Source organism: Podarcis gaigeae (genome assembly GCF_964106915.1).
Source record: "Podarcis gaigeae genome assembly, chromosome: 12".
Lineage (NCBI taxonomy): Eukaryota > Metazoa > Chordata > Lepidosauria > Squamata > Lacertidae > Podarcis > Podarcis gaigeae.
Window position 1 is genome coordinate 6,528,473 of NC_139688.1, and position 26,511 is coordinate 6,554,983.

Here is a 26,511-nt window from a genome sequence, read left to right on the forward strand (position 1 = left end):
CTCTGCTTTCATCTTGATTTGCTTGCAAAAAGCCTTACGCAGTGATTAGACTATGCCCAATATCCATTGAGCATCCTTATGATTTGCTTATGAGGGAATGAGACTCTTAATTTCAGGGTCATAGGTTTCAGGCCCACATTGGGCAAAATGAATCCTGCATTGCAGGTGGGGGGGGCGAACTAGATGACCCCCAGGGTCCCTTCCAACTCTACGGTTCTGTGATTCGATACAGTCATGACCACTCATAATTCCTTCATCCGGATTTGCTTGCAAGGTGATTACGTGCCTTCCCACGAGTCGTTTGTTCATCCCATACGTTTCCCACTTTCCAAACTGCAAAGAGTCTGATGTTTGTTGTTGTTGTTGTTGTTGTTTTGTGGGGAGAAAAGGATTTGTTCTTCTGCCCCAGGCTTGGGGAATCTTAGACATTGTTGAACTACAACTCCCATCAAGCCCAGAAACTGTAGCCAGGGAAGATGGAAGTTGTAGTTCAGCAACATCTGAATCTGCAAAAGTAGGACGACAGAATGCTTTAACCCCCTACAGTTGTGCAAACCTCAAGTTTTCATCCATCCTGAAAATTACTGACAGTCTGGAGGTGCACATAGAGTCATTTAGCAAACCATGTGTTGTTGAACCCAAAGTGTCCCATTTTGGGCTGGGTCCTATTGGGGTATTCTGACTAGGCATGTCCAAGATTCAGGTCAGTGCACAGATGGGGGCTTCAAGCATGGGGGGCAAATGCAGCCACCCAGGCTAGTCTGGCCTCTGGGGCTCTTCCTCAGCTACACCCCTTCTTCCAAGATCACACCCATCACCTGCCTTGCTTTGCACCCTCCTTGAATGTTTTTGCCTGACTGGAAGGTATTTTTCGACTTTCATAATAGTTATTGCTTGCTTGGGTGGAAGGACAGGTCCATAGATGGCTAGAGAAGGCTAGGCAGGTGTGTAACGAAATTAGCCTATAGTACAAAGGGGGGGGAATCGCATCAAATGCCCCACCCACTTTTGCATCTGGCCCCACCCACCATTGTCATGTGGTCCCTGGGAGATTAGCAAGTGACTAATCAGAACCACGGAGAGCTCACTGGGAATCTGGATGCACAAACAGACTTGATACCAGAATACAGTCATACCTCGGGTTGAAGTCGCTTGAGGTTAAGCCTTTTCGGGTTGCGCTCAGCGGTGACCCGGAAGTAATGGAGCGCGTTACTTCCGGGTTTCGCCGCTCATGCATGCGCAGACGCTCAAAATGACGCCGCTCATGCATGCGCAGAAGTGGCGAATTGCGACCAGCACACACGCAGATGCGGGTTGCGTTCGCTTCAGGATGCGAACAGGGCTCTGGAACGGATCCCGTTCGCATCCAGAGGTACCACTGTAACTGAAAAACCAGGGGCTTAGAGGGTAACCACTGGTCTGCTGTTGACTGAGCACTGAATAAGTGTGGGAAAGAGGTGTGTAAAAGGTAAAGGTAAAGGGACCCCTGACCATTAGGTCCAGTCGTGACCAACTCTGGGGTTGCGGCGCTCATCTCGCTTTATTGGCCGAGGGAGCCGGCGTACAGCTTACGGGTCGTGTGGCCAGCAGGACTAAGCCGCTTCTGGCGAACCAGAGCAGCGCACAGAAATGCCGTTTACCTTCCCACCAGAGCGGTACCTATTTATCTACTTGCATTTTGATGTGCTTTCGAACTGCTAGGAGCAGGGACCGAGCAACGGGAGCTCACCCCGTCACGGGGATTCGAACTGCCAACCTTCTAATCGGCAAGCCCTAGGCTCTGTGGTTTAACCCACAGCGCCGCCCGCGTCCCCTAAGAGGTGTGTATGGGTGTTTAAAACTCCACTGCCCCTGAGGGACCTGCCCATGATTTAAAGGGGCAGTACTCTATTATGGCAGCATGTGTGGGCATAGTCTCAATGGACTCTTGGCATAGTGATGCTGATAGCTCCCCTCCTAGTCCTGACCACTCCTCTGGCATATCACATGCCAGTGTCCACCATTACTTGGGCCCAGTGCCAGCATTCTCTAGGCACTAGAAACTCCCTAGCCCTGGGCAGGCATACCTGAACTGGTGCAGCAAAACTGTTATTGGAAGCCAAGCAGGGTAGATCACCTACTTAACATACAGAAGTTTCAAAGTTCAAACCTCAGCACTTCCAGATAAGGCTGGGAGAGATTCCCTGAAAAGCTGCTGTCAGTTGGTGTAGATAATATTGAACTAGATGAACCAATGGTCTGTTCCTTTATAAGGAACTATACCCATGATACAATACCCAGCCAATGAAAGTGTGTGTGTGTTCCTAGCAGGTGCAGAACCAACCAGGATCATCACCCACACTGTCAGGATTGACAAGTGTTGGCAGGCAATGGCAATGGTGGCAGCAGGGGCCCTGCCAAGATGGTATTATTCCTGGTGGCCCTGGCAGTTGCCTCAGTAGACCAGGTGCTGACACCAGGTCTGGTTGTATCCCAGCATTGCCGGGATGCTTATGGCCCATGTGCTTGGTGGGTGGGTGGGTCTTCCTGGCCCGCAGGTGGGTCTGGGGCGGTTGGAGAGTCAGGTACCTCCTTCAAAGCAGAGGATAGAGGTCTCACTGCCCCCTGGAATTTTTCATCAGTAGACATTTCTAGTGGGGCAGCTACTTCACTGATTACCCCATTTACTTAAATAAGTATCCGTTTCATTTCTGCCCTACTTTTCCTTCAATGAGCTCGAAGCAGCGTATATTCTCACCCCCCTACACACAGGTTTTTCCTCACGATCACCCAGGAAGGTTAGGCTAATGAGAGTGATGGGTTCAAGGTCCCACAATGAGATTCATGGCTGAGTAGAGATTTAAACGTGTATCTTCCCAGTACTAAGATGATCATCTAACAGTTAGAGAGACCTACCACTGCACCACACTGCAGTGTTTCAGGACTACAGTCACTGAGTCCTTAGAGCTCTTCTCTGGGGGTTGTGGGGCGGGGGACGTCTTGGTCTATGACACAAATCTGTGGCAAGTTCTGGTCTGCAGCTACGATGAGGAATGACTCCAAACATGCCAACATTTCCCTGAAAAAGCCAACTAATCTTGACTTACCACCCCGCTTTGTGAATTGCCCCAGGCTCGTCTAGAAGAGATGTGCTTTGTAAAGGCAGGGTGATGACTCCAGTATGGAATTGCCAGTCCCTTGCAGCTCTTACTCCCAAAGTGTCATCTCTCTCCCCCCCCCCCCCCCCCCGCAGCACATTGCATTTCTTTGGGAAATAAATCACTAATCGGCTCATTACTCATTATCTAGTGAAGTGCCTTTCAGAAGGGTGGGTGAAAAATAGGGAAACTGCCTGTCTAAAAGTGTGTCCGGACCAACACATTCCATTTCTCATCATGGTGGCTGATTTAATTTGTGTTCTCCCAATACCCAAAACAGTTTACAATTTTTTGAAAACGTAATAAGCATCCTCCTCTTTTCAAGCACAGCCCCTTTTCAAGCACAGCAAACCTTCCTCCTTTGGGGCAGGTGGGTATGGCTTGGCTGGGACAGGCCAAATGGAGAGGCCTGGTGGGCCTAATTAGGCTTGTGGCCAGAGGTTACCCACCCCTGCTTTACATGATCATAAATTCTAAGAGGAAGAAGAAGTGAATCAAAACCCTTTTGGGTTGGCTGGTGATTCTTTTCCAACTCATTCCGACCTCTGACTCACCACTTGAACACACAAACCAACAATGAGCTTGGAGTGAGTTCAGGGGGTGACTGCATTTCAACCATTTATATCTCACCTTTCTACACTGAAGTGTTCATAAGGTGTCTTGCAGCAAAACACCAACAACTAAGAAGCTTAAATACAAATTGTAAAAGCAGATCAACAAAATAATGATGTAAACATTCAGCAATTAAAATATTAGTAGAGAGGCCAGATTAAATCAATGCTCAGGGGAATGGGACAACGTGGAAGCCAGCTGCACCTCCCTTGCAAGCTGGTCCGTCAGCTGGGGCCATACCTGAGAGGGTATCCCCTCTCTCATGTCCACTCAGTGCCTTTATTAATGTTATTAAAGTGTACACTTTATAAAGTGTGCAATCAAAAAGTGTACATAAAATAAAATTTATTTTATTTGACAGAATTTGCATCCCACTGAATCATAAAAAAACTCCAAGCAGTTTACATAAAATTTAAATGTAATATAAAACAATTATCAAAACTTGGTGAAAGTTCCTAGGACAGTTTATGGTGGTCTGCATATTGTGCAGCCAAGATCTGCCACAAATATGTCACTGAGTACGGATCTGAAACCACCTCTTAGGCCTCATCCATACTTCTGCTTGTCCCACCACTTCTCCCCGTGGAAAAGCATCCCTTTGCCGCTGAATCAGAGTCCAACAACATCTGGAGGGCCACATTTTAGGCCATGCATACCAAACTATCTCTCAAGAGTTGTATCTGGGAAATTACAGATCTGCATAGGCAGGCTGGATGTGAGAGGCAAATGGGCTTGGGGAAGGGTTTTGGTTCTCTGTTAGTCAGTTGATCACTTCTCTTGAGAATGGAAAGACCAAACTGTTCTCCTTCTCTTTTTAGGTCCTTGGCGATTGGCCATCAATATTCCTCCTTGGGAACTCAGCCCATCCTTTGTGGCAGCATCCCTGGCTTGGTGCCCAAGCAACTACGGTTCTGTCGGAACTACGTGGAGATCATGCCCAGCGTAGCCGAAGGGGTGAAAATCGGCATCCAGGAATGCCAGCACCAGTTTCGCGGTAGGAGGTGGAACTGCACCACTGTAAACGATAGCTTGGCTATCTTTGGGCCAGTGTTGGATAAAGGTGAGTACACAATGTTCTAAAATGAATGACATAGATGATCAATTTGAGAAAATGGAATTGGGGGGGGGGGTGAGAGTTTAGCTGATGAAATCTCTTGAGAAATAGACAATCTCTGTGGTGTTTTTTCCTGTCTGGGGAGTCAGACTGTGCTTGTGGTTTTAGTTATGCTCCAATGCAGTTGTTGTTGTTGTTGTTGGCATCCATCTGTCTTGACATACAATGGAGTGCACCTCTGAGGGTAAAGTCAAAGCGCTATGTTAGCAGCACCAAAGTGACCTCCTTGTGTGCAAGCCTGGGCGTGTGTATATGGGGCCTCGGCTGCCCAGACGACAGAACCCTCCTCTCGGCTTCACTGATGTGGTTCAAGGAAAAGCAGAGCAATATGTTTAGCATCAGCTTTGCTGCAGGAGTTGGTGGAAGGAGACATGCAAGGCACCATCCAACTGTCTTAGGGACTCCACTCTGGCTTTGTGGAGGGTTTTCTCCTTAGCCTTTTCTTCTCCCAAAGAAGTCAGCAGAGGTTTAGGATCAAAGCTTTCCTTCTCCTACACGGGCTACTTTCCCAGGTTGATGAGCCCCATCTGCCCCTCACTTCCCTCTACAGCACATGCAGAAACGACCTTCTTGATCGTTGGACCCACTATTGGTCTCGTCCACTCAAGTTGGTAGAGCATGTCTTCACATGCAGGAGATGTTCCTTTTTTAATATAATAATATTTATTAAAGTTTCAAAAGAATTACAAAAATGAAAGAAGAAAAAGAAAACAAAAAATACAAAATACAGAAAAAGTAAAAAAGCAATTAAAAACATTTCAATCTTTCCATATCTTATCTTTCTTTTACTTATTTCCCTGACCTCCTCACACCTCCCTCTTTTGTATTCTAGTTCAATTGTTGTTTCAGCAAATCCTTACCCTTTTTGCATTTATCTTGATACTTTATCGTAATATATTATAACTTTACATTTTTACATGTTAACAATCCATTTTTACGTACCTCTTAACCACCTTATTGCTAAAACCACTTAGCTTCGTTCCAACATCCTTCTAACATTCCTTAATTTTACAGTGTTTCTGTAAATAGACTTTAAATTTCTTCCAATCTTCTTTTACCAACTCTTCTCCCTGGTCTCGGATTCTGCCAGTCATCTCAGCCAGTTCCATGTACTCCATCACCTTCATCTGCCATTCTTCCCTGGTGGGTAGATCTCGTGTCTTCCAATACTTCGCGATGAGTATTCTTGCTGCTGTTGTTGCATACATAAAGAAAGTTCTATCCTTCTTTGGCACCAATTGGCCTACATGCAGGAGATGTTCCTAACTTACCAAGGCTTCGAGACCCACCAAGTATCCTCACCTAGTTTAGTCAGGCAGTCAAAACAGTTTCCTGGGGTGCAGCTGCTGTCACAATGCAGTAGTAGAATTTCAAAGACGATGATAAGCAGGCATTGGTACCTGAAGAGATGAGTATTATGCCCAGGGAGGGTAGCTGGGGAGTGCAGTGGCCAAGGGCAGATGGCCAAGGGCAGAACTCGTTCTAAGATGATAGGGTGGCTATCACCATCTGGTTGCCACCACTGTGTGCACATACAGCACTCACAGTGCTGAGTTTGGATGATGTTGTGGAATGTTCCCAAACACTCTCACTGATTAGATGCAAGATGACAATTAGAGATGTTTGACCACGTGTAGATTTGGTGACAGAAATATAAGATCAGCTTGGATGGGAGGTAAACCTTCCACAGGATGTTGGGTCAAGAATGTCTGTCTTTTTGATAGGAAGGAAGCACCAAAGCACAAATATTGAGGAAGTCTGGGTGCCAAGTGAATTCAGGTGGAAGTAAACCAAAGGACATGGTGTCCAAAACACAGGTTGGAAGGCTGAATGCTCTATATGGCTTTGAAAATCTCACCCAAGATACAGAGATGCTCGTTGGGGAATCGGGATTTGTTCTCAAAGGTGCACTCAATAATAAGGTTTGCTGATGTGTAATGCATGAAATGGGACTTAGACTTCCTTATGTTGGCATTTGTTTGTTGATTTAGTTTATTCATTTATCTACCAGTTAGTGATTTGCATGAAATATGGAATATAAAGTTCCCAATAAAAGAAGTTAGCCTAATTTTCTTCAAAATAAAGTTAGCAGTACACACACACACACACACACACAGAGAGAGAGAGAGAGAGAGAGAGAGAGATTATAAAATGAAATTACATATTAAAATACATGTCTGAGTAGGTTTGCTTAAACAATTTTTTTTTAGCAGATGCTAAAAATAGTCCAGTGAAGGACTCTGCTGAATACCATCAGGCAGGGAGCAGTCAAGTGACCATATTATGGGCTAAGGGAACCCTTCAAGTAAACTGTTTCCAAGCTGGACTTAGGCTTTATATACATTGAATTTTGCCCCCTAACAAAACAGCAGCCAGTGAGGATCTCTGAGCTGAGATGCAACATGCTGACAGAGTCTCACTCCTGTCAGGAATAGTGCCACAACATTTTGCATTAACTGCTACTTCCTGGGCTAAGTGAAAGGAAACCCCACATAGGGCTGCTTGTTCTGCCATTTTCTGCCAGGAAAGTCCACTCAGAGCAAACGTCCACCGGGTTTTATGCAGATTGATGTTTGCTCCAACTCATAGAATCACAGAATCATAGAATTGTAGAGTTGGAAGGTATCCCAAGGGTCATCTAGTCAAACCCCCTACAATGCAGAAATCTCAACTAAAGTATCCAGTGGTAAAGATGGCCAAACAGAGAACCACTCAGACCCATGCCCAGAAAGCACAGCACAAGCGGAAATCCTCTCGAATTAGTGCTTTTTAGGCATGATTCAAGTGGAAGTGTGGACAAGCCCACAGAATGCATTGCAGCATCTCTGCATTCAGTTATAGGTAAAGGTAAAGGGACCCCTGACCAATAGGCCCAGTCGTAGCCGACTCTGGGGTTGTGGCGCTCATCTCACTTTATTGGCCAAGGGAGCCGGCATACAGCTTCCGTGTCATGTGGCCAGCATGACTAAGCCGCTTCCGGCGAACCAGAGCAGCACACGGAAACGCCGTTTACCTTCCCACCGGAGCGGTACCTATTTATCTCCTTGCACTTTGACATGCTTTCGAACTGCTAGGTGGGCAGGAGCAGGGACCGAGCAATGGGAGCTCACCCCGTCGCGGGGATTCAAAGCGCCGGCCTTCTGATCGGCAAGTCCTAGGCCCTGTGGTTTAACCCACAGCACCACCCGCCATTCAGTTATACGTATCCCCAAATTTATTTTTTGAACATGACCTCTGTTGAGATCAAAAGCCAGAGTCCTGCTTTGGAAGGAAGCAACTTTAGCATAAACACAGGCCTGGTTTAACTGGACTGAACGTAAGCCTCTCTGGGTGTAATTATGGAAATAGCAGCCTCATACACTTCCCCAAGGGACTGACACTGCTGTTAAGATTAGCTTACCCTAATGCTAGAGCAAACACCAATTGACCTCCCGTCAGAAGTGCAAGGCGACCCTTAGAATATGTTTAAGAGAGTCCATCTTGATGGTGATTTGTACGGTTGACCTTCTAAGTTCACCCTTGGGGGAGAAAAAGGCTAGGGGTTTCACTAGCAAACAGTATATAGGGAAATTGTAGAAAGGACTCTCCTTTCCTTATTTATGTGTACTGAATGAGGCTATGAAGTTGGTTATAGCAATTCGTTAATAGCAATTCCTAGTTCCCAGTTTTGATTCAGTTGTAGTGGAGGAACTGTGCTAGCCTGGACACATCTGTACCTGAAAATAAGCCCTAAACCACCCCAAAATTATATATCTCCACCATCGGCTGACTCTGCCCCGCAGACTGCATCCCAGAACAAGCCTTAAGAACACAAGAAGCTGCTCTGCAAATTTCCTAGATAAAATCTAGCGAAATAGTTGTAGCTCAGCGGATGCAGCAACCTTGTTCTTGCAACCAATCATACATATCCAATAAGGAAACTTAGTGGCAGAGCACCCAGTTTGAACATGAGAGGTCTCAGGTCCAATCCCTGGTGTCTGCAGGTAGGGTTGGGAAAGAATCTTCTCTGAAATCCAGAACAGTCCCTGCCAATCCCAAATACTGAGTTAGAGGGACCAACAGTCTTATTTAGTATAAGCCAGCTTCCTATGATCTAGTATGGGGAAGGGCTGTAGCTCTGAGGACTAACTGGGACAAAAAGTCCCAGGTTCTTAGATACCATTGTGTGTCACACAGACCTCAAGGCCGTTTCCATACAAATATAATTATAATTACAAAATCAACAAAATTTCATAAAATACAAAATGCACGCCTTACTTTATAACCATTTCATGACATTTAACAGCAGAAGCAACAGATAAAAATAGTCATCCTCCAGAGATTTTTAAAAACAAATGAGCTTTCACCAACCAGTGAAAGCACATTGATGTTGTGGCCATGCATGCTTTCAAGGGGAGGCGTTCCACAACAGGGGAGCCACTGCAGAGAAGGCCCTACTCCAGGTCCCTTTACAACAAGCAACACCAGTGGGGCCTCGTCTGCTGTCCTCCTATATACAGAGCATCCCACTCTGACTCTCAGCTTCTTTGCTTATGAGGGTTTGATTTCATGGTCCGGCTCCAGTGATGAGCAAATCTGCCCATTTTAATATCTTCCATTTTTTTTTTTCATTTTTCCAATCTAAAATTAAGTCCCCCACCCTTCCACATCAGTTTGCAATTTAAAAAATTACATTTGTGAAAATTCATTAGCATTTTAGTGTCCATTTCTCCTAATTTACATATTTTTGCAAAGTAATTTCCCCTAATATATACAAAACAAAATAAAAAAAATTCCTTCCAGTAGCACCTTAAAGACCAACTAAGTCAGTTCTTGGTATGAGCTTTCGTGTGCATGCACACTTCTTCAGATACACTGAAACAGAACAGATAGGTAGCCGTGTTGGTCTGCCATAGTCAAAACAAAACAAAATTCCTTCCAGTAGCACCTTAAAGACCAACTAAGTCAGTTCTTGGTATGAGCTTTCGTGTGCATGCACACTTCTTCAGATACACTGAAACAGAACAGATAGGTAGCCGTGTTGGTCTGCCATAGTCAAAACAAAACAAAATTCCTTCCAGTAGCACCTTAAAGACCAACTAAGTCAGTTCTTGGTATGAGCTTTCGTGTGCATGCACACTTCTTCAGATAAACAGTTTATCTGAAGAAGTTTATCTGAAGAAGTGTGCATGCACACGAAAGCTCATACCAACAACTGACTTAGTTGGTCTTTAAGGTGCTACTGGAAGGAATTTTGTTTTGTTTTGACTGAAACAGAAGTCACCAGACCCTTCTATATAGTGAGAAGGTGGGGAGGGGTATTACTCAGAAGGGTGGTGGGAATGGGTGATTGGCAGATAGCTGTGATGAGCCTGTTGACGACTCTTAACGACTGCAATAGGTCTTACAGGAAAAAGCAAGGGGTGAAAAGGTGAAAAATGGCTATATAATGAGATAATGAGATAAGAATCCAATGTCTTTGTTCAGACCAGGTCTCTCCATGGTTTTAAGTTTGGTAATAAGTTGCAATTCAGCAGCTTCTCTTTCCAGTCTATTTCTGAAATTCCTTTGTAACAGAACAGCTACTTTGAGATCTTGTATAGAATGTCCTGGGAGATTGAAGTGTTCTCCTACTGGTTTCTCTGTCTTGTGATTCCTGATGTCCGATTTATGTCCGTTTATTCTTTGGCGTAAGGTTTGGCCTGTTTGTCCAATATAGAGAGCTGAAGGACACTGTTGGCATTTGAGGGCATACACAATGTTAGACGATGAGCAATTAAATAGTCTCGAGATGGTATGTGTGATGTTGTTGGGGCCAGTAATGGTGTTGTCCGGGTGTATGTGGCAGCAAAGTTGGCATCTGGGTTTATTGCAGGCTCTGGTGCCAGTGTCCGTGTTAAGTCTGGTTGTAGTAGTATTATACAGCGGCGGCAGGGGGAAGGGAGGAAGGTAAAGAAATAAACATCTCAGACGCCTTCTTCAGAGCTCCCTCAGGGGAAAAACATACTTGAGCTACCCAGGAAAGGGCTGGATTTCAGAGCTTAAAGCAAACACCAACACTCTCACAGAAGCTAAGATGCTTCTCTGGTCCAAGACCAAATTCACACCATACATTTAAAGCACTATACCACTTTAAACAGTCATGGCTGCCCCCAGAAAACTCTGGGTGATAAAGTTTGTTAAGAGTGCTGAGAATCATTAGGAGACCCCTGTTTCCCTCAAAGAGCAGCAATTTCCAGAAGAAGGATTGATGGTTAAACCGACATTTAGGTTGCTCATCTCTGAACCTTTCACAATGCTATAATATCTGTCACGAGGCGTGGGACCCAGAACTGTACATGGTAGTAATCCATATGTGGCCACACCATAGATTTGTATAACAGCATTATAATCTTGGCAATTCTATTTTCAGTCCTAAATATCTCTAGCGTGGAATTTGCCTTTCCCCCACACTGCTGACTGATGTCAAGACAAGGGGGAGTGAAAATGTGCCTCTATTTCCTATGTTAAAATGTGCATTTCCTATACATGTTGAGTAGGGAAGCAACTCTCTCTTCCTGTGATTCCTCCAGCAACTGTATTCAGAAGCATTGCTGCCTCTGACTGTGGAGGCAGACCACAGCCATCATGGCTTGTTGCTGTCAATAGCCTTCTCCTCCCTGAATTTGTCTAAGCCTCCTTAAGGCATCTAAGCAGGTGGCCACTATTGCATTCTGTAGCTACAAGTTCCTTAGCTTAAACTATGTGCTGCATGAAGAGGTACTTTTTCTGATGTCCATTTTTTCTAGTGTTATCCGAGAGGGAACTTTTCTCTATCAATTGTATACATGCCATGCATAATTTTATAAACTTCTATCATGTTGCCTCTCACTTGCCTTTTCTACAAACTAAAAAGTCCCAGCCGCTGATACCCTTCTTCAACCATTCTCTCCATGGCAGCTTCAGGAAGACATACAGAGCTGCCCTCAGCGACTGCATTACGCTAGCAATCCTGGTCCTCCTTCAGAGAAAGAGACTCTCATTATTCAATTAAATCCCCTCATCCACCCATTTACAAGATGCCAACTGCTCCAGTGTTTTCAAATGACCACTGATCTCCTAAAACAGCTTTTATTGGAAAATTCCTTCACTCAGAAAACTCCAGCCCTTTAAAAGTCCTCACAGCAGATAATTAACCCAGAATAAAAAAGTTCCCCTTCCCCTCAGCCCTCCCCTTTCCACTCAGAGTAAATTACTCACCGAGTATTTAAACGCCCCCTTCTTTTCACCCCCTTCCCAGCCCATTCATTTAAATGTTTCAAAAGGGAAGCCTTCTCCATCAGTTTCCTCTTGTTCCAGCCCCTCCCAGCTTGCCTCCTCTCGCTCCGCTACACACTGGCCAGAGCTCTAAACCTGCCAGACGGACTGAGAAATGGCCAGGAGTCATTGTGGAGAAGCAGCTTTTAATGAACTATTGGAAAGTGGATACAGTGATGGGTGTTGAAGTCACCCCGGTAAAGAAACCAGTTCTCAGTCTTGAGCTATTGTGGTGTAAATGCAACCCAGCCCCTCCTACTGTTTGGCCGGGGTTGAAGAGGAGAGGACAGAAGGGGGTCAACTTATAGGGTCTCTGCTCCAGTTAATCAATGTGATTGGATTAGGGTCACTGCGACCTCTAATAGTGTCAAAGGTCGTGCCCAATGGGATTAGAAGCTTTGTTGAGAGGTAGCCCGTATCCTTTCAGCGCTTGGGGATGAAGCTTGTTGATTAGCGTTTAACACTCCCACCACCTTTGAGGGAAACAGCGTCCCTTTCTGTGGCCTTATGTCTTTGCCCATGTGAGAGGAAAGGAGGAGGGAGGGGAGAAGGGTTGTACGTCCGCCACACTTAGGTGTTCAGGCTGGCCTTCAGAACACATACCTCAGATGCACACCAAACACACCAGAAAGTCATAACAGGAGATTCAAGGCGTGTGAATACCCTTTGGCCTACAGAAGTGGTTTTCAAACTGTGTCCTTAGGAATGCTTCAAGGATTCTTGATTGAGACCAGTCATGATGGGCAAGCCAACTCAGAGGACCACTCATCCACCACTATCACCTTCCCTGACAATGAACATTGGCTGGGGGATGTTGGCTGCATTTGAGAACACACCTCTGTTTATGCAGAAGTGACCTAATGGGCCTGGTCAAAAATAGTGTGCGTACCCCAGAATGCTTTCCCAGGATCTTCTGCAACACACATAGGTAAAGGTAAAGGGACCCCTGACCATTAGTGACCGACTCTGGAGTTGCGGCGCTCATCTCGCTTTATTGGCCGAGGGAGCCAGCGTACAGCTTCCGGGTCATGTGGCCAGCATGACTAAGCTGCTTCTGGTAAACCAGAGCAGCGCACGGAAATGCCATTTACCTTCCCGCCAGAGCAGTACCTATTTATCTACTTGCACTTTGATGTGCTTTCGAACTGCTAGGTTGGCAGGAGCAGGGACTGAGCAACGGGAGCTCACCACATCATGGGGATTCAAACCACCAACCTTCTGATCGGCAAGTCCTAGGCTCTGTGGTTTAACCCACAGCGCCACCCATGTCCCGCAACACACATAGAGAGGCACTATATCAGATATGCAGAGGTTTCCTAAGCAAACAAGTACATGTGGGAAAGGTCTATGTGTGGTTGAAAGTTTGAAAAACACTAGCATACCATTTCATGTTTGTGGACTTCCTACAGGCATCTCCCAGCCGCTGGGAGAATGGGATGCTGGACTATGGGGGCTTTTGGTCTAATCCAGCAGGTCTTTTCTTATGTTCCTATGCCGATTGGTTTCATATTGTGGAATCGAATGGTGTTTTTTCTGAGACAGGTTCACATGGTGGAAACTTTCCATAAGGCCTTAAAAATCCCAAAGGCCAGTCAGTCAGTCAATGACTTTTAGTCACGCTGACTATGAACCCCCTATCCCTCTGTGTACCAGTTGCAAGGGAGCAACAGCTTATTACCATCAAGTTCTGCTTGTGAGCTTCCTAGTGACATTTGGCTGACCACTGTGAGAGACAGGATGCTGGAATAAATGGACTCTTGCCCTGAACCCACAGGACTCTTTGCTATGCTCTGTGTATGGGTTTGTGTGTTAGTGCATGCACACACACTTATTCTACTATAGGAAAGTATACAAATTTATGAATTAAATATCATTTTTAAAAAACCCAACCTGGAGCTAAGGGTTGTGGTTGTGGGACAAGGGTGGAATACAGGCTCCACCCAACCTTTGACTAACTTTATTTAGCTATTTTCATAAGAAAACATAGCTCCTGGTACTTATCTCTATTTAAAAATGGGTCACTTGTAAATGTTTGAAAGGGAGAGAAGGCCCATGATTAAGTAGAGTAAACCAATAGGTAGGCTGCCAATAGCTCTGCTTGTACACCGATCTCCTCATTGAGGAACCACTAATAAGCTTCGGAACTCCTCAGGAACACAGCACTACAAAAGAGAGACTCAGTGGTGCACCTTTAGACCTTTCCCAGCATGCATTCCATTTTTAATAGCTCCTAATTTAATAATTTAATAGGGATGTGGGTGGCGCTGTGGGTAAAACCGCAGTGCCTAGGACTTGCCGATCGTATGGTTGGCGGTTCGAATCCCCGCAGCGGGGTGAGCTCCCGTCGTTTGGTCCCAGCTCCTGCCCACCTAGCAGTTCGAAAGCACCCTTAAGTGCAAGTAGATAAATAGGTACCGCTTTATAGCGGGAAGGTAAACGGCGTTTCTGTGTGCTGCGCTGGTGCTGGCTCGCCAGCTGCAGCTTCGTCACGCTGGCCACGTGACCCGGAAGTGTCCTCGGATGGCGCCGGCTCCCAGCCTCTAGAGTGAGATAAGCACACAACCCTAGAGTCGGACACGACTGGCCTTCGGGCAGGGGTACCTTTACCTTTACTTTAATTTAATAAGAGTCCTGCATGGATGGACTAAGATGCCAACTAGTCCTGTATTCTGTCTCCAGTGATGGTCAGTCCACAAGAACATGGGAAGCTGTCTTATACTGAAACAGATCCTTGGTCTATCTAGCTCACTTTTCTCTTTGTCAACTGGGATTGGCTCTCCAAGGCATCTTTCCTAGCCCTATTTACAGTTGATGTGGGTTGAATCTGGGACCACCCTATATGTGCATAGCCCACAAGCAGGCAGCGAGGCCTTTCCCCCTTTTATGTCCCCCCATCAGCTGATATTCACAAGTAAGATGCCTCTGAATATTGATGCACCACTGAGCAATGATGGCTAATCACCGCTATGGATTTATCCATGAATTTGATGGCCCATTAGAGAGCCTTCTCCATAATGGCCTCAAAACTGTAGAACTCCTCCTATATAAAGGGGCATCAGGCACCATAGGTTTACAAGTTTTACACAGTCACTGAAAATGTACCTCTTTCTCCTTGACCTCTGACAGTTGAAGTATTGTTAGTGTTCCTCCTATATATCTACTTCTTTGTTGGGAGGTAGGTATTTTGGGATGGGCTTCTCTTATTTGGTTGACTGTCTTATATTGTTTAGATGTACTCCGCCCTGGGATCCTATGAGTAACTAATGTTCATCATTATCCTCCGTTGAAATAAAATTGTGTGGAAAGGCACATTGTATTGAATAACAGAGTCTTGACTGGTTGTTAACAGGGCCTTGTTCACCATAGGCGCCAGGGGTGCGGGGCACCTGGGCGCCGGGCTTTCAGGGGCGCCAGGCTGGGAAGAGCCCGTCCATCGGCTGGAGCTCCGTGACGGGCTCTTCTGCTGAGGTTGGCTCTGCAGCGTGAGTTTGGGGATGAGCGAGCCAGAGAGGTGCTGAGGTGGCCGGCCGACTATGCCCTCTTATGTGCCTGGGATTGGCGTAGGGCTGTGGAGAAGCCCGCCCAGTGCATGCTGCTTACACCACAAGGCGCCTCACTGACACCTCAGGCTGGTTTGTTGCACTGGGCTCCTTATGTTTCCTATTTTCTTTTCCTGAGCAGAGATAAGCGTGGTATCAGCTTCCTCCCTAAAAAAAGGTTAACAACTTTGGGGTTCCCCCCTCAAAAAAGGTATGGGCAACCTGAGTGGGGCACCGGGCAGATCTTTGCACCCTGGTGCCGCATATGCTTAAAACGGCCCTGGTTGTTAAGTAAGAAGGCAGGCAACTGAGAGCTGGCTGAGGACAGAATGGGGTTGGCAGAGCAAGTGCCCCATTTGTCCAAATGAACCATCCTCCACTGGTCTGCTCATACGCAGTGCCACAATGTTCTGAGCTATGCATGAGCCACACCGCTTCATGGTCCTCGGCTCCACATTGGGGAACGTGTGTGCATATTGTGCGGGTGCAGTGATGCAATGGCAGGATTTCTAGTGCCTAAGCAGCTCGGTTGTAAGTGGCAAAATGGGAGAGGCAGTGAGCAGTGGTGAGTTATTAGAAGATAGAGCTGTGTGTTTCCATATGCTCTTTTCTACACCTACTAAGCTAGCCTGCTCCCCTTGTAAGATCCACCACCAGTGCGGTAGAAGATGGGGGAAGCACCATCTTGTCCCTCAACACACAGTGCAATATGTCTTGGGCCAGCCCTGAGAGGCAGCCAGAACTGGAGGAATATTTTCTTAGTAGAAGAAAGCGTGTTTGAGATGTTGAAGGAAAATCTGGAGGACTTGGCAACATCTTGAATATGGTAGACTGAGGGAAGGAAAATTGATGATCATCTGAGGAGTATGTGTCTTAGAGAAATGGGAGATAATGGTGTCTGACAGACAGATAAGAACATGGGAAGAAATGATATTAAGCTGTATGCTAAATGCCTAGGAGATATCACAAAAAGGATATTTTGGGTTAGAACTATTTCAGTAGTTGTAAAAGTCCAGACATAACTGAGAAAGAAAGTGATGGTCCTCTTCTTGTGCCAACTGGTTAAATTGTGTTAGAAGACCAGAGCTTTTTTCTGTTTTCCAGAATTTTCTTTTTCAGTTGTCCCATTAGCATGAATATTTTCCAGAATGTTCTTTTCCCACTGGTCCCATTGACATGGAATGTCATGTTCTCATGAACTGGAAATGAAAGAAGGATGGGAGAAAAAGAGGCGTTCAGGCAATTAATCATCACTAAATTTGTGTTTAATTGTAAGGGCATGTATAAGGCGAAAAGGCTGAGAAACGGTTGGCACTGTGATATTTGGTGAATCATTTCACATACTTCAGGTATGGTAACCTGGTCTCAAAATGGCTGTGCCTTCCACAGCTTTAGTCAGCCAAATGAGGGCAGGGTATCCTTCGCATGCATATTGCCAAAGTTTCTAATAAAGGATCTGTATTTCTTGGGGTTGGGCCTTTCCTGGCAACAGACAAACCAATGAAATAATTGAGAACCCTCCCAAAGGCCTCAGGCCGTCAACCCAAGCCGGTCATTAACTGTCAGGAATTTCCCTTCCCATAAATCATGGCTGGGCCTTAATCATTCGCAAGTCGCTCCAGTTTTGCCCTAGTCAGTTCCCCAGAATCTTTGGAGCTTCCTCAAAAATCAGGATAATAGCTGAGTCAGGCCCCCAATATCCAAAGCAAATTGTGCTACTGGAATGGAAACGGAGGAAGATCAAACACCAAATGTTTCCTTCACTTTCCTGCTACTAAAATGGAGCCCACATTTGCGCTCGTCTGCTAAAATGAAAAATGTGGGGCCAGGATCAGTGGCGTAGCGTGGGGGGTGCAGGGGGGCCCGGCCGCACCGGCGCAACATCTGGGGGTTAGGGTTAGGGGGCTCAAATCCACGGGTTAGGGGGCGCAAATCCACGGGTTAGGTGGCGCAAATTACTTACCTTGCCCCGGGTGCTATGCCACTGGCCAGGATACTAGTGATGGGCAGGACCAGAGGTCAAACTGCATAATGCAATTAATGTAAATTTTATCTTGGTGCCATAGGCTAATTTCTACATACAGTTGCACACCCCTATCCATCCTGCATCTATCTAACCAAGAGGCATTATAAAGGTCCAAGGACACATTGTCCTTGTTTCTCACTCACCTCCCAAACTATCCTAGAGAATGCTGAAAGTTTTTTGCTTTTGGAGCAAGGGTTGCTCCCACTACTCATCACCCTCCAGGCCTCTCTATCTGGCCCTTAGCGTTCTCCTCCTCAACCCCCTATCATCTTGCATGCAAAGGACCCAAGTCCATCCCTGGCATCTCCAGGTAAGACTGTCTGAAACCCTGGAGAGCTACTGCCAATCAGGGTGGACAATACTCAGCTAGATGGACCAATTAGCCTGGAGAAGAGGAGGTTAAGGGGTGATATGATAGCCAGGATGTCACATAGAGGAGGGAGAAAGGTTGTTTTCTGCTGCTCCAGAGAAGCGGACACGGAGCAATGGATCCAAACTACAAGAAAGAAGATTCCACCTAAACATTAGGAAGAACTTCCTGACAGTAAGAGCTGTTCGACAGTGGAATTTGCTGCCAAGGAGTGTGGTGGAGTCTCCTTCTTTGGAGGTCTTTAAGCAGAGGCTTGACAACCATATGTCAGGAGTGCTCTGATGGTGTTTCCTGCTTGGCAGGGGGTTGGACTTGATGGCCCTTGCGGTCTCTTCCAACTCTATGATTCTATGAATGGACTGGCTGGCTGCTTTCTCTGTTCCCATAAACATGATCCTCTGATAAATATGATATTTTCCCTATAGGCATGATCCTCACTGACCCCTCTTTGCATTCACACTGAGTGTTTTTGCCTTGATGGAATGTGTCCTTCAACCCTTACAATGCCTCTTGGTTACATAGATGCAGGATGGATAGGGGTGTGCAACTGTATGTAGAAATGAGCCTATGGCACCAAGGTAAAATTTACATTAATTGCATTATGCATTTTGGCCTCTGGTCCTGCCCATCACTGGTATCCTGGCCCCACATTTTTCATTTTAGCAGACGAGCACAAATGACTAATGCAGGTGGAGGGTTACCTGAATCACTTGCTAAATGTGTTTGTCTCAGGTTACTGTTAAAAATCATAGGAGCAGATCGGGGGAAAAGGAAGTTGGCAATAACTGTACACAACAGCACGAGGTGGAATGAGACTTCATCAGGCACTGGGTTTCCAATGCTGAACAGCTCCTTTTTCTTTGCTTCTTTGGTGATGATGAAAGATACAATAAAAACCAAGCTGTGCAGATACCATCAGCATTAAAGCCCCATGAGATCATTGCATTGCACACTTTGGAGCTCTTTAAATAGCAATTTCATTTCAGAAAAGGATTGACCAATTATGCATTTCATCAATTGCAAGAAGGTTCAGTAGCGTCTCCAGTTAGGGCTAGGTCCATTGGTTTCGTGAAGATATCGCATGAGCTTCTACTTCTCCTTCCCGTGGATTCTAGAAGCTGCTGGTGGTGATTGTGGAAAATCTCAGGTTATTTACTTAACAGCTTGTCACCATTTGACTTTAAATAAGAATACACAGGATAGCCCCTTCCTACATTCGACAAATATTTTTGAGTGAGATGTTTTGCTCAAAGAAGTTCTCCAAAACCAACCAGATGGGTGGGGTATAAATAATAAATTATTATTATATCTAATAATTTCATTTTAGGTGACATTCACTAATGACACTAGTTACTTCAGACTGCAGAGCTTGTTGGGTGGTCCATCATGGCAAATGGCAGCGGCTGACTTTGGGGTCTCAAATTTTAACAGCATCCTGTGCAATGCCACAATTTGGTGTCTCTCCACCTTTCACCTTCCAGTCTACATAATAGTTGTGGTGTCCCTGAGGCTCTGTGCCCAGTGCGACCAAACCGGCCATGCTCTCCTAAATCCACCTCTGCAAATGGGACATTACCCCACCAAACTCAGCCAGCCCCCATCAATTTGCCTTCCTACTTACAAACAGTCCTGCGGGTGGCACTGCCTGTCTTCTTCCTCCTCCTCCTCCTCCATCTCAGTGTTGCCCTAGCAGAACCCTACAGGGAGGATGAAGCGGACAAAACTAGAATTAGTTGGTTCTGTCTGTCATTGGCTCTAGCGCCACCTACTGTTGGGCTCCCTGCTTTCTGACCCATCAGCCTCAATGGGCCTCAGTCACCACTGGCTGCAAAGCAATATATGAAGAAGTATCAAATAGCCACTCTTGAGCCACTGCTTAATTTCATGGACTACAGAGGATATGTCATTCTGCAACCATTCATCTACTTCATGGCAACGAATTGCAGGTCAATTATGACAATTCAAGGAAAACAACAAAAATGATAGCAGCAGAGAAAGGGGAACCCAAAGCACAATATTTCAAATGCCTGGATAAACAGAAATGCTCCACCAACCTTGTCCCTCCAGATGTCTGGGGCTCCAACTCCCATCCACCTCAGCCTGCACCAAACCATATGGGGGCACCAGGTTGGTGAAGGCTGGGTTAAGACAGAGGTTGCTAATGTGGCATCTTCCAGATGTTTCTGGACTCCAACTCCCATGATCTCTTATCATTAGCCACATTGACTGAGGCTGCTGGGAGCTGGAGTCCAGTGGCATCTAAAAGGCACCATATTGGCTACCTTCAGGGGCACCAGCTATAGGGGGCGGAAGGGCCTTCAGCTCCCTCAAAATTTCTAAGCAGGGAGCTGAGGGCCCCCCCCCCATATCTAGGGAGTCACCATCCCCTGCTGCCCCTGAGCAAGTGCTCGCACCTAGCTTCAGTTCTGCTCCCAGTGTGGTGTAGTGGTTAAGAGCGGTAGTCTCCTAATCTGGGGAACTGGGTTCGTGTCTCCGCTCCTCCACATGCAGCTGCTGAGTGACCTTGGGCCAGTCACATTTCTCTGAAGTCTCTCAGCCCCACTCACCCCACAGAGTGTTTGTTGTGGGGGAGGAAGGGAAAGGAGACTGTTAGCCGCTTTGAGACTCCTGAAGGGGAGTGAAAGGCGGGATATCAAATCCAAACTCTTCTTCTTCTTCTTCTTCTTCTTCTTCTTCTTCTTCTTCTTCTTCTTCTTCTTCTTCTTCTTCTTCTTCTTCTTCTTCCCGAGTCACGTCTGACTGCAGGAGACACGGCGGCAGCAGCGTTGCTGTGGTGGCACCCCTCTCCTGTGGAGGACTGCACAAGAGAGGAAGCTGCCAGCTCCCTCGTGCCCAGCTGTAGTTCCACTTCTGGGTCATAGAATCATAGAATCATAGAGTTGGAAGAGACCACAAGGGCCATCGAGTCCAACCCCCTGCCAAGCAGGAAACACCATCAGAGCACTCCTGACAAACAGAGCACTCCTGTTTGTGTGTGCACAATGATAGAGATTTGGTGTCTTGCTGAAACAGTCCCCACTTTCTTTATGATACATTCCGGCAAATATGGTTGTGGTTTATTTTTATTTTAAAAGCAAGATTCTTTATCATACTGAACCTGATGGCTTTGATTTTGGCAAAGGGTGGGGGTGGAAGAGAGAGCGCGAGAGAGAGACTTTGCAACATACTTTGCTGGCATATACTTCCTAATTGGAATATGCCCTTTGGATATTTGAAAATTGGCCCAGATATGGTCTTTAATGAATAACACTTTAATTAAATTTTTACATATTTAGCATGCAGCAGGAGAAATAGTTAGGCAAATGGCACAAGCATTAATCACGTACAAGTGAGTCAGTCCGAGCAAGCATACATTAACAGAGCTTAGGAAACACCCTTTCCTTTGAAGGTGATGTAGAGGATGCTGGAAAAGCAAGGCAAATAATTAAAATGGGAGATGGATACAAACGATAGGAGATAAAGCGTGTGTGTGTTGAGGGGTGTAGGGAAGTCTGAGTAGGAAACATTTAGAACCACAAAGGATGCTGCAGAATCCTTCAGTGAAAGCTTTCTGCACTTAAAAAGAGATATTGCTAGAGCTAGCTCTAACATGAATTGAGGTTGATATGCAGGTCCAGCAGCAGAAAAATGGCCCCATACTGGGTCAGGGGATCAGGAGTGTTCTGAGGTTAAAGAAGATTAATCAGCTAAGATGTTTTTTAATTAGTTGGCATCCCTGCTAAAGATGTTTATATTTATCTATTGCCTCCAGCCCTCTCTCTATCTTTGTTTCTTTCCCCTTTAGGGTGAAGGCAGACATATTTAAACACTGGGTACGGCCCGTGGAGGCTGATCCATCAGGGCAAATGGGGCACTGCCCAATAACTTCAGACTAACCTCAGCCAGGGACGCGGGTGGCGCTGTGGGTAAATGCCTCAGCGCCTAGGGCTTGCCGATCGAAAGGTCGGCGGTTCGAATCCTCGCGGTGGGGTGCGCTCCCGTTGCTCAGTCCCAGCGCCTGCCAACCTAGCAGTTCGAAAGCACCCTTGGGTGCAAGTAGATAAATAGGGACCGCTTTCTAGCGGGAAGGTAAACGGCATTTCCGTGTGCGGCTCTGGCTCGCCAGAGCAGCGATGTCATGCTGGCCACGTGACCCGGAAGTGTCTCCGGACAGCGCTGGCCCCTGGCCTCTTGAGTGAGATGGGCGCACAACCCCAGAGTCTGGCAAGACTGGCCCATACGGGCAGGGGTACCTTTACCTTTACCTTTTAACCTCAGCCAGCCCCTACTTGCCTGATGTCTTGCTTAAAGCCCGTCCAAGGGGTGGCAATGCCTATCAGCCTGCTTCTCCTTGGTGTCAGTGGTGCACGTGCAAAAATTAACAAGGAGGAGGATGGCAACAAAACTAAAATTAGTCAGCTTTGCCTGCAATTGCCTTTGGCTCCATCTACTGTTGGTCTCCCTGCCTTATGGCTGACCAGACCCAATGGGCGCTAATCACCACTTGGTACAGCACCAGTGTGATCCTGCCTTTGCAACTCAAATTGCACCTGTATATACAGCCAAATGAGCACTGTATCAGTCTTTTCTTCCACCCACCCACATCCCCAATGATTCAGTTAATTGCTTACAGCAAGGCTGGGGACTCTGGTGCCCTTAGTCTATTGTAATTTTGACTTCAATTGTTGTTATTTTTTCTTATTGATCATTTTATTGTTTTATCTTTTTTGTAAACTGCTTTCAGGGTTGTTGTTTTTTCAATCAAGCAGTGTATAAATTTCATTAAGTAATAATACATATGTTGTTGGATTACAACTCCCATCATTTTCTGTTTATTGGATTTCTATCCTGTTCTTCATCCTAAAGATGTCCGGGACGGCTAAAAGAGTTCCCCACCACTGGTTTGTAACTATTTTCACTCAGGGCCAACAAACTAGAAATGCATGTGACATATGGTTTTGGGGGTTTACTTGGCTGCAGGTATGTGGGATGGGGTTCTGAATGGTATCAGAGCAGCAGAGGAGAGGCAAGATGCTTGTTTTAACTCTTTTCCATGGTGTTTTTCCCCAATCAAAATATCCTTCCAGGTGCTTTCCATGGAGCTGATGGTACATGGGCACCTTTCTCCCATAAAAGCAGTTGAGGCAATGGTGGCTTTGAATGTGAAAAGGATTCACTGGGAAAGGAGTGAAGCATCTCTCTCCTCCCTGCGCCCCCTTAAGGTCTCCCATATTAAGTTGGGTTAAGGTCTGCTACTCATATCTAGTTTGGCATTCAGCATTGAACTCGGTGGGATTTATGAGATGCACATGCAAAGGTCTGTGTGGTTTATCCTACTCTTCTTTTAAGGAGATCAGCTTACAAGTGTCTCCAATCCAGACATATGTGTTTAGCTTGAACTTGATTGCATGCTCTCCAGTAGTCAAATGTTGTGTACACACAGCATTTTAGTCTAGCATCAGTGGAGATGGAGTACTTGTTTTTCTGCACAGTCCACACACAATCCAGTCTATTACAGTGTGGTGTGGATATTGCCAAGATTGCAGGTGTGGTCCCCATATGGGAAAGCAGCATATTCCTGCATTGGACTAGATGATCCTCATCTAGTCTAACTCTACAGATGATCCTCATCTAGTCTAACTCTACAGTTCTATGATTCTTGAGAAACTGGTTTCTTTCAAAAAATTAAAGCTTGCTGCAGATTAAGTCTGCATTACTCCACAGTGTGTCTATTTGAAAACAAATATAGGCGATCCCAGCATTTGAGGAGGGGGCTGTATCCACACCTGCCTCATAGTATGGGTGGGCATATACCAATATCACAATCTCCACTTCCTTCTTCATTAACTTGGGGAATGTGCAGAGAGGAAAAGGTGTGCATAATCCCATAAGAGGAGGGTTAGCAGAACTTTCCTTTCCTTTTCCTTTTTTAAATTAATTTTTATTAATTTTAAAACATAAAAATTGTCATACATTCCACAAAATTTCATCTCTTATACAATCTTTTTGGACTTCCATCAGCACCTCTGGTGATCTTCCATTTGTATAATTTCTTCTGCATTTCTTAAATTCATATTGCCTTTAATTATCATAACTATCATCATCCTTTTTGTCCAATAATGCAATAGTTGAAATTTTCCCCTTACAAAACCTCCTGCAAAGCTACAAATGTAATCTGGTCATCACAACTACTTTTCAAATAGTCTGTAAATTTACACCAGTCTTCTGTGAATCTCTGGACCCGCCGGTTTCGAATTCTTCCCGTTAGTTTGTCTAATTCTGCATAGTCCATCAATTTCATCCTCCAATCTTCTTTCGTCGGTAATTCTTCTTGCTTCCATTTTTGTGCCAATAATATTCTTGCTGCCGTCATTGCATACAAAAACAGCTTACAGTCACTTGTATTTATATCATCCCCTACAATGCCTAGTAAAAATGCTTCTGGTTTTTAGCCAAACTTTCCTTTTCAAAGCGGCTTTTGAGTTGTAGATGGCTGGATTTTTTTTATTCCTTAAATATGAAGATGCAGAATACAAATAAAAATATAGAACATGTATGCATATATAAATAAGTTAAAAATAATATAAACATACAATTTAACAGGATAAACAAGAAAACTACAAATGATTCCTAATATTATTCAATTTATACTATTTCCTCAATAGCAAGAAGTGTGCATGCCACTTAAGAACTAACTTAGTTGGTCTTTAAGGTGCTACTGGAAGGAATTTTTTTTGTTTTCTCCTCAATAGCAAATAAGGGTTTCATTCATGCTTCATTCTCTCATTCCAATAGGAAACAAACTCCATTCTTTAATCAAGGTGTTATCACTTTGTCTTCCCTCACTAACCCTAAACATATTTATGAAGTTGATCATTTGGGCAATGTCCCAGATTTTATTAAACCAGCCTGTTTTGGGTATTCCTGGCTTTCTTGATGCCTGAACTATGCTCATTCATGGTACTTTATTGCATTGGTTTTTGAGAAATTGCTTGGGTCTACTACTGCACTGAGGGCAGCTTTCCATGGATGATCATCACCAGTGCTTTTTTTCTTTAAAAATAATGTTTAGAGGTATCATTTTCCTACCGATATTGAAATAATGCCCCTCAAGGAGGTCAAACTTAGATTCACAAAATGTTTAGGGGTATAAATACCCTCAGAAAAAAGCACTGGTCCTTACAATGCTACCACCTACTAAATTACGGGGAGCAACAGGGTGCCCTTTACATATGATTATTTGGACAGATCCACGCAATATGCAAGGGGTGAGCTATACTAACTTCAGAAACCATTCCTATTGTTGAAACATAAGCATTAATTCTAATTAGGGAACAGAACATTCAGAACAATGAGTGCAGAAAACAAAGGGTAATAAACTTAATAAACTTAAGTCCACTGATTGCCATGGGACTGCTCTGAGTATGACTAATGCTGGGTATTATGCTAACACAACCATTTTTTCCGCTTCAACAGCTGTTCTAACCCTTTACCTGGGCTTTTATGAAAATCCTGGAGGCCCACTTTCCCGCCTCCCCAGGCCTGCAGTTCCTCACCCCTGTTTTAAATGATAATAAATAATCACCTACTTCATCAGATAGGCACATAGGTACAGTGTAAAGCCATTGGGCCATCCAGTTCAGTGTAAAAGGTAAAGGAACCCCTGACCATTAGGTCCAGTCGTGACCGACTCTGGGGTTGCAGCGCTCATCTCGCTTTATTGGCCGAGGGAGCCGGCGTACAGCTTCCGGGTCATGTAGCCAGCATGATTAAGCCACTTCTGGCGAACCAGAGCAGCGCATGGAAACGCCGTTTACCTTCCCGCCGCAACGGTACCTATTTATCTACTTGCACTTTGACGTGCTTTCGAACTGCTAGGTTGGCAGGAGCTGGGACCAAACAATGGGAGCTCACCCCAGCGCAGGGATTCGAACCGCCAACCTTCTGGTTGGCAAGCCTTAGGCTCTGTGGTTTAACCCACAGCACCATCCACGTTCCTCCAGTTCAGTGTAATCTACCCTTAGTGGCAGCAGTTCTTCAGGGTCTCAGGCAGAAGTCTTTCCCAGTCCCACCTGAGGATGCCAGAGTTTTAAACAGGGACCTTCTGCATGCAATTGGGGCCTTCCCTACAGGATATTTGTGAAAAGTAAATGAGTGCTGTGCTTTTATATATAAGGAGTGCTGTAAACAGGATAGGAAAAAGGAAACACCCTCTTCAGAGACTCCATAGAAATTCTTAATGATCGGAGGGGAGGGGATGCACATGGAAGCTTAATAGGCAACCCTATGTTTCCCCATTGGGCTCCACTGAGCTCAGCAGGACTTGGCTTTGAATAAAAATGCAGAGTATAACTGGACTGTTAGGTGTTTTTCCATATTTCTTTTCAATATATGCATTTGTTTGTTTGTTGGTGATTCATATAGGCTACCTTCCATAA

At 45.4% G+C, this 26,511-nt stretch overlaps 1 protein-coding gene across 1 annotated transcript in view; it reads left to right on the forward strand.

The window, feature by feature from the left end:
- WNT3A (Wnt family member 3A) overlaps positions 1 to 26,511 on the forward strand; it is an 88,848-nt gene that overhangs the window by 41,542 nt on the left and 20,795 nt on the right. The window contains exon 2 of the mRNA XM_083704298.1: positions 4,568 to 4,809. Within this exon, the coding sequence (XP_083560424.1) occupies positions 4,568 to 4,809 (242 nt within the window). The remainder of the gene's footprint in view (positions 1 to 4,567; positions 4,810 to 26,511) is intronic.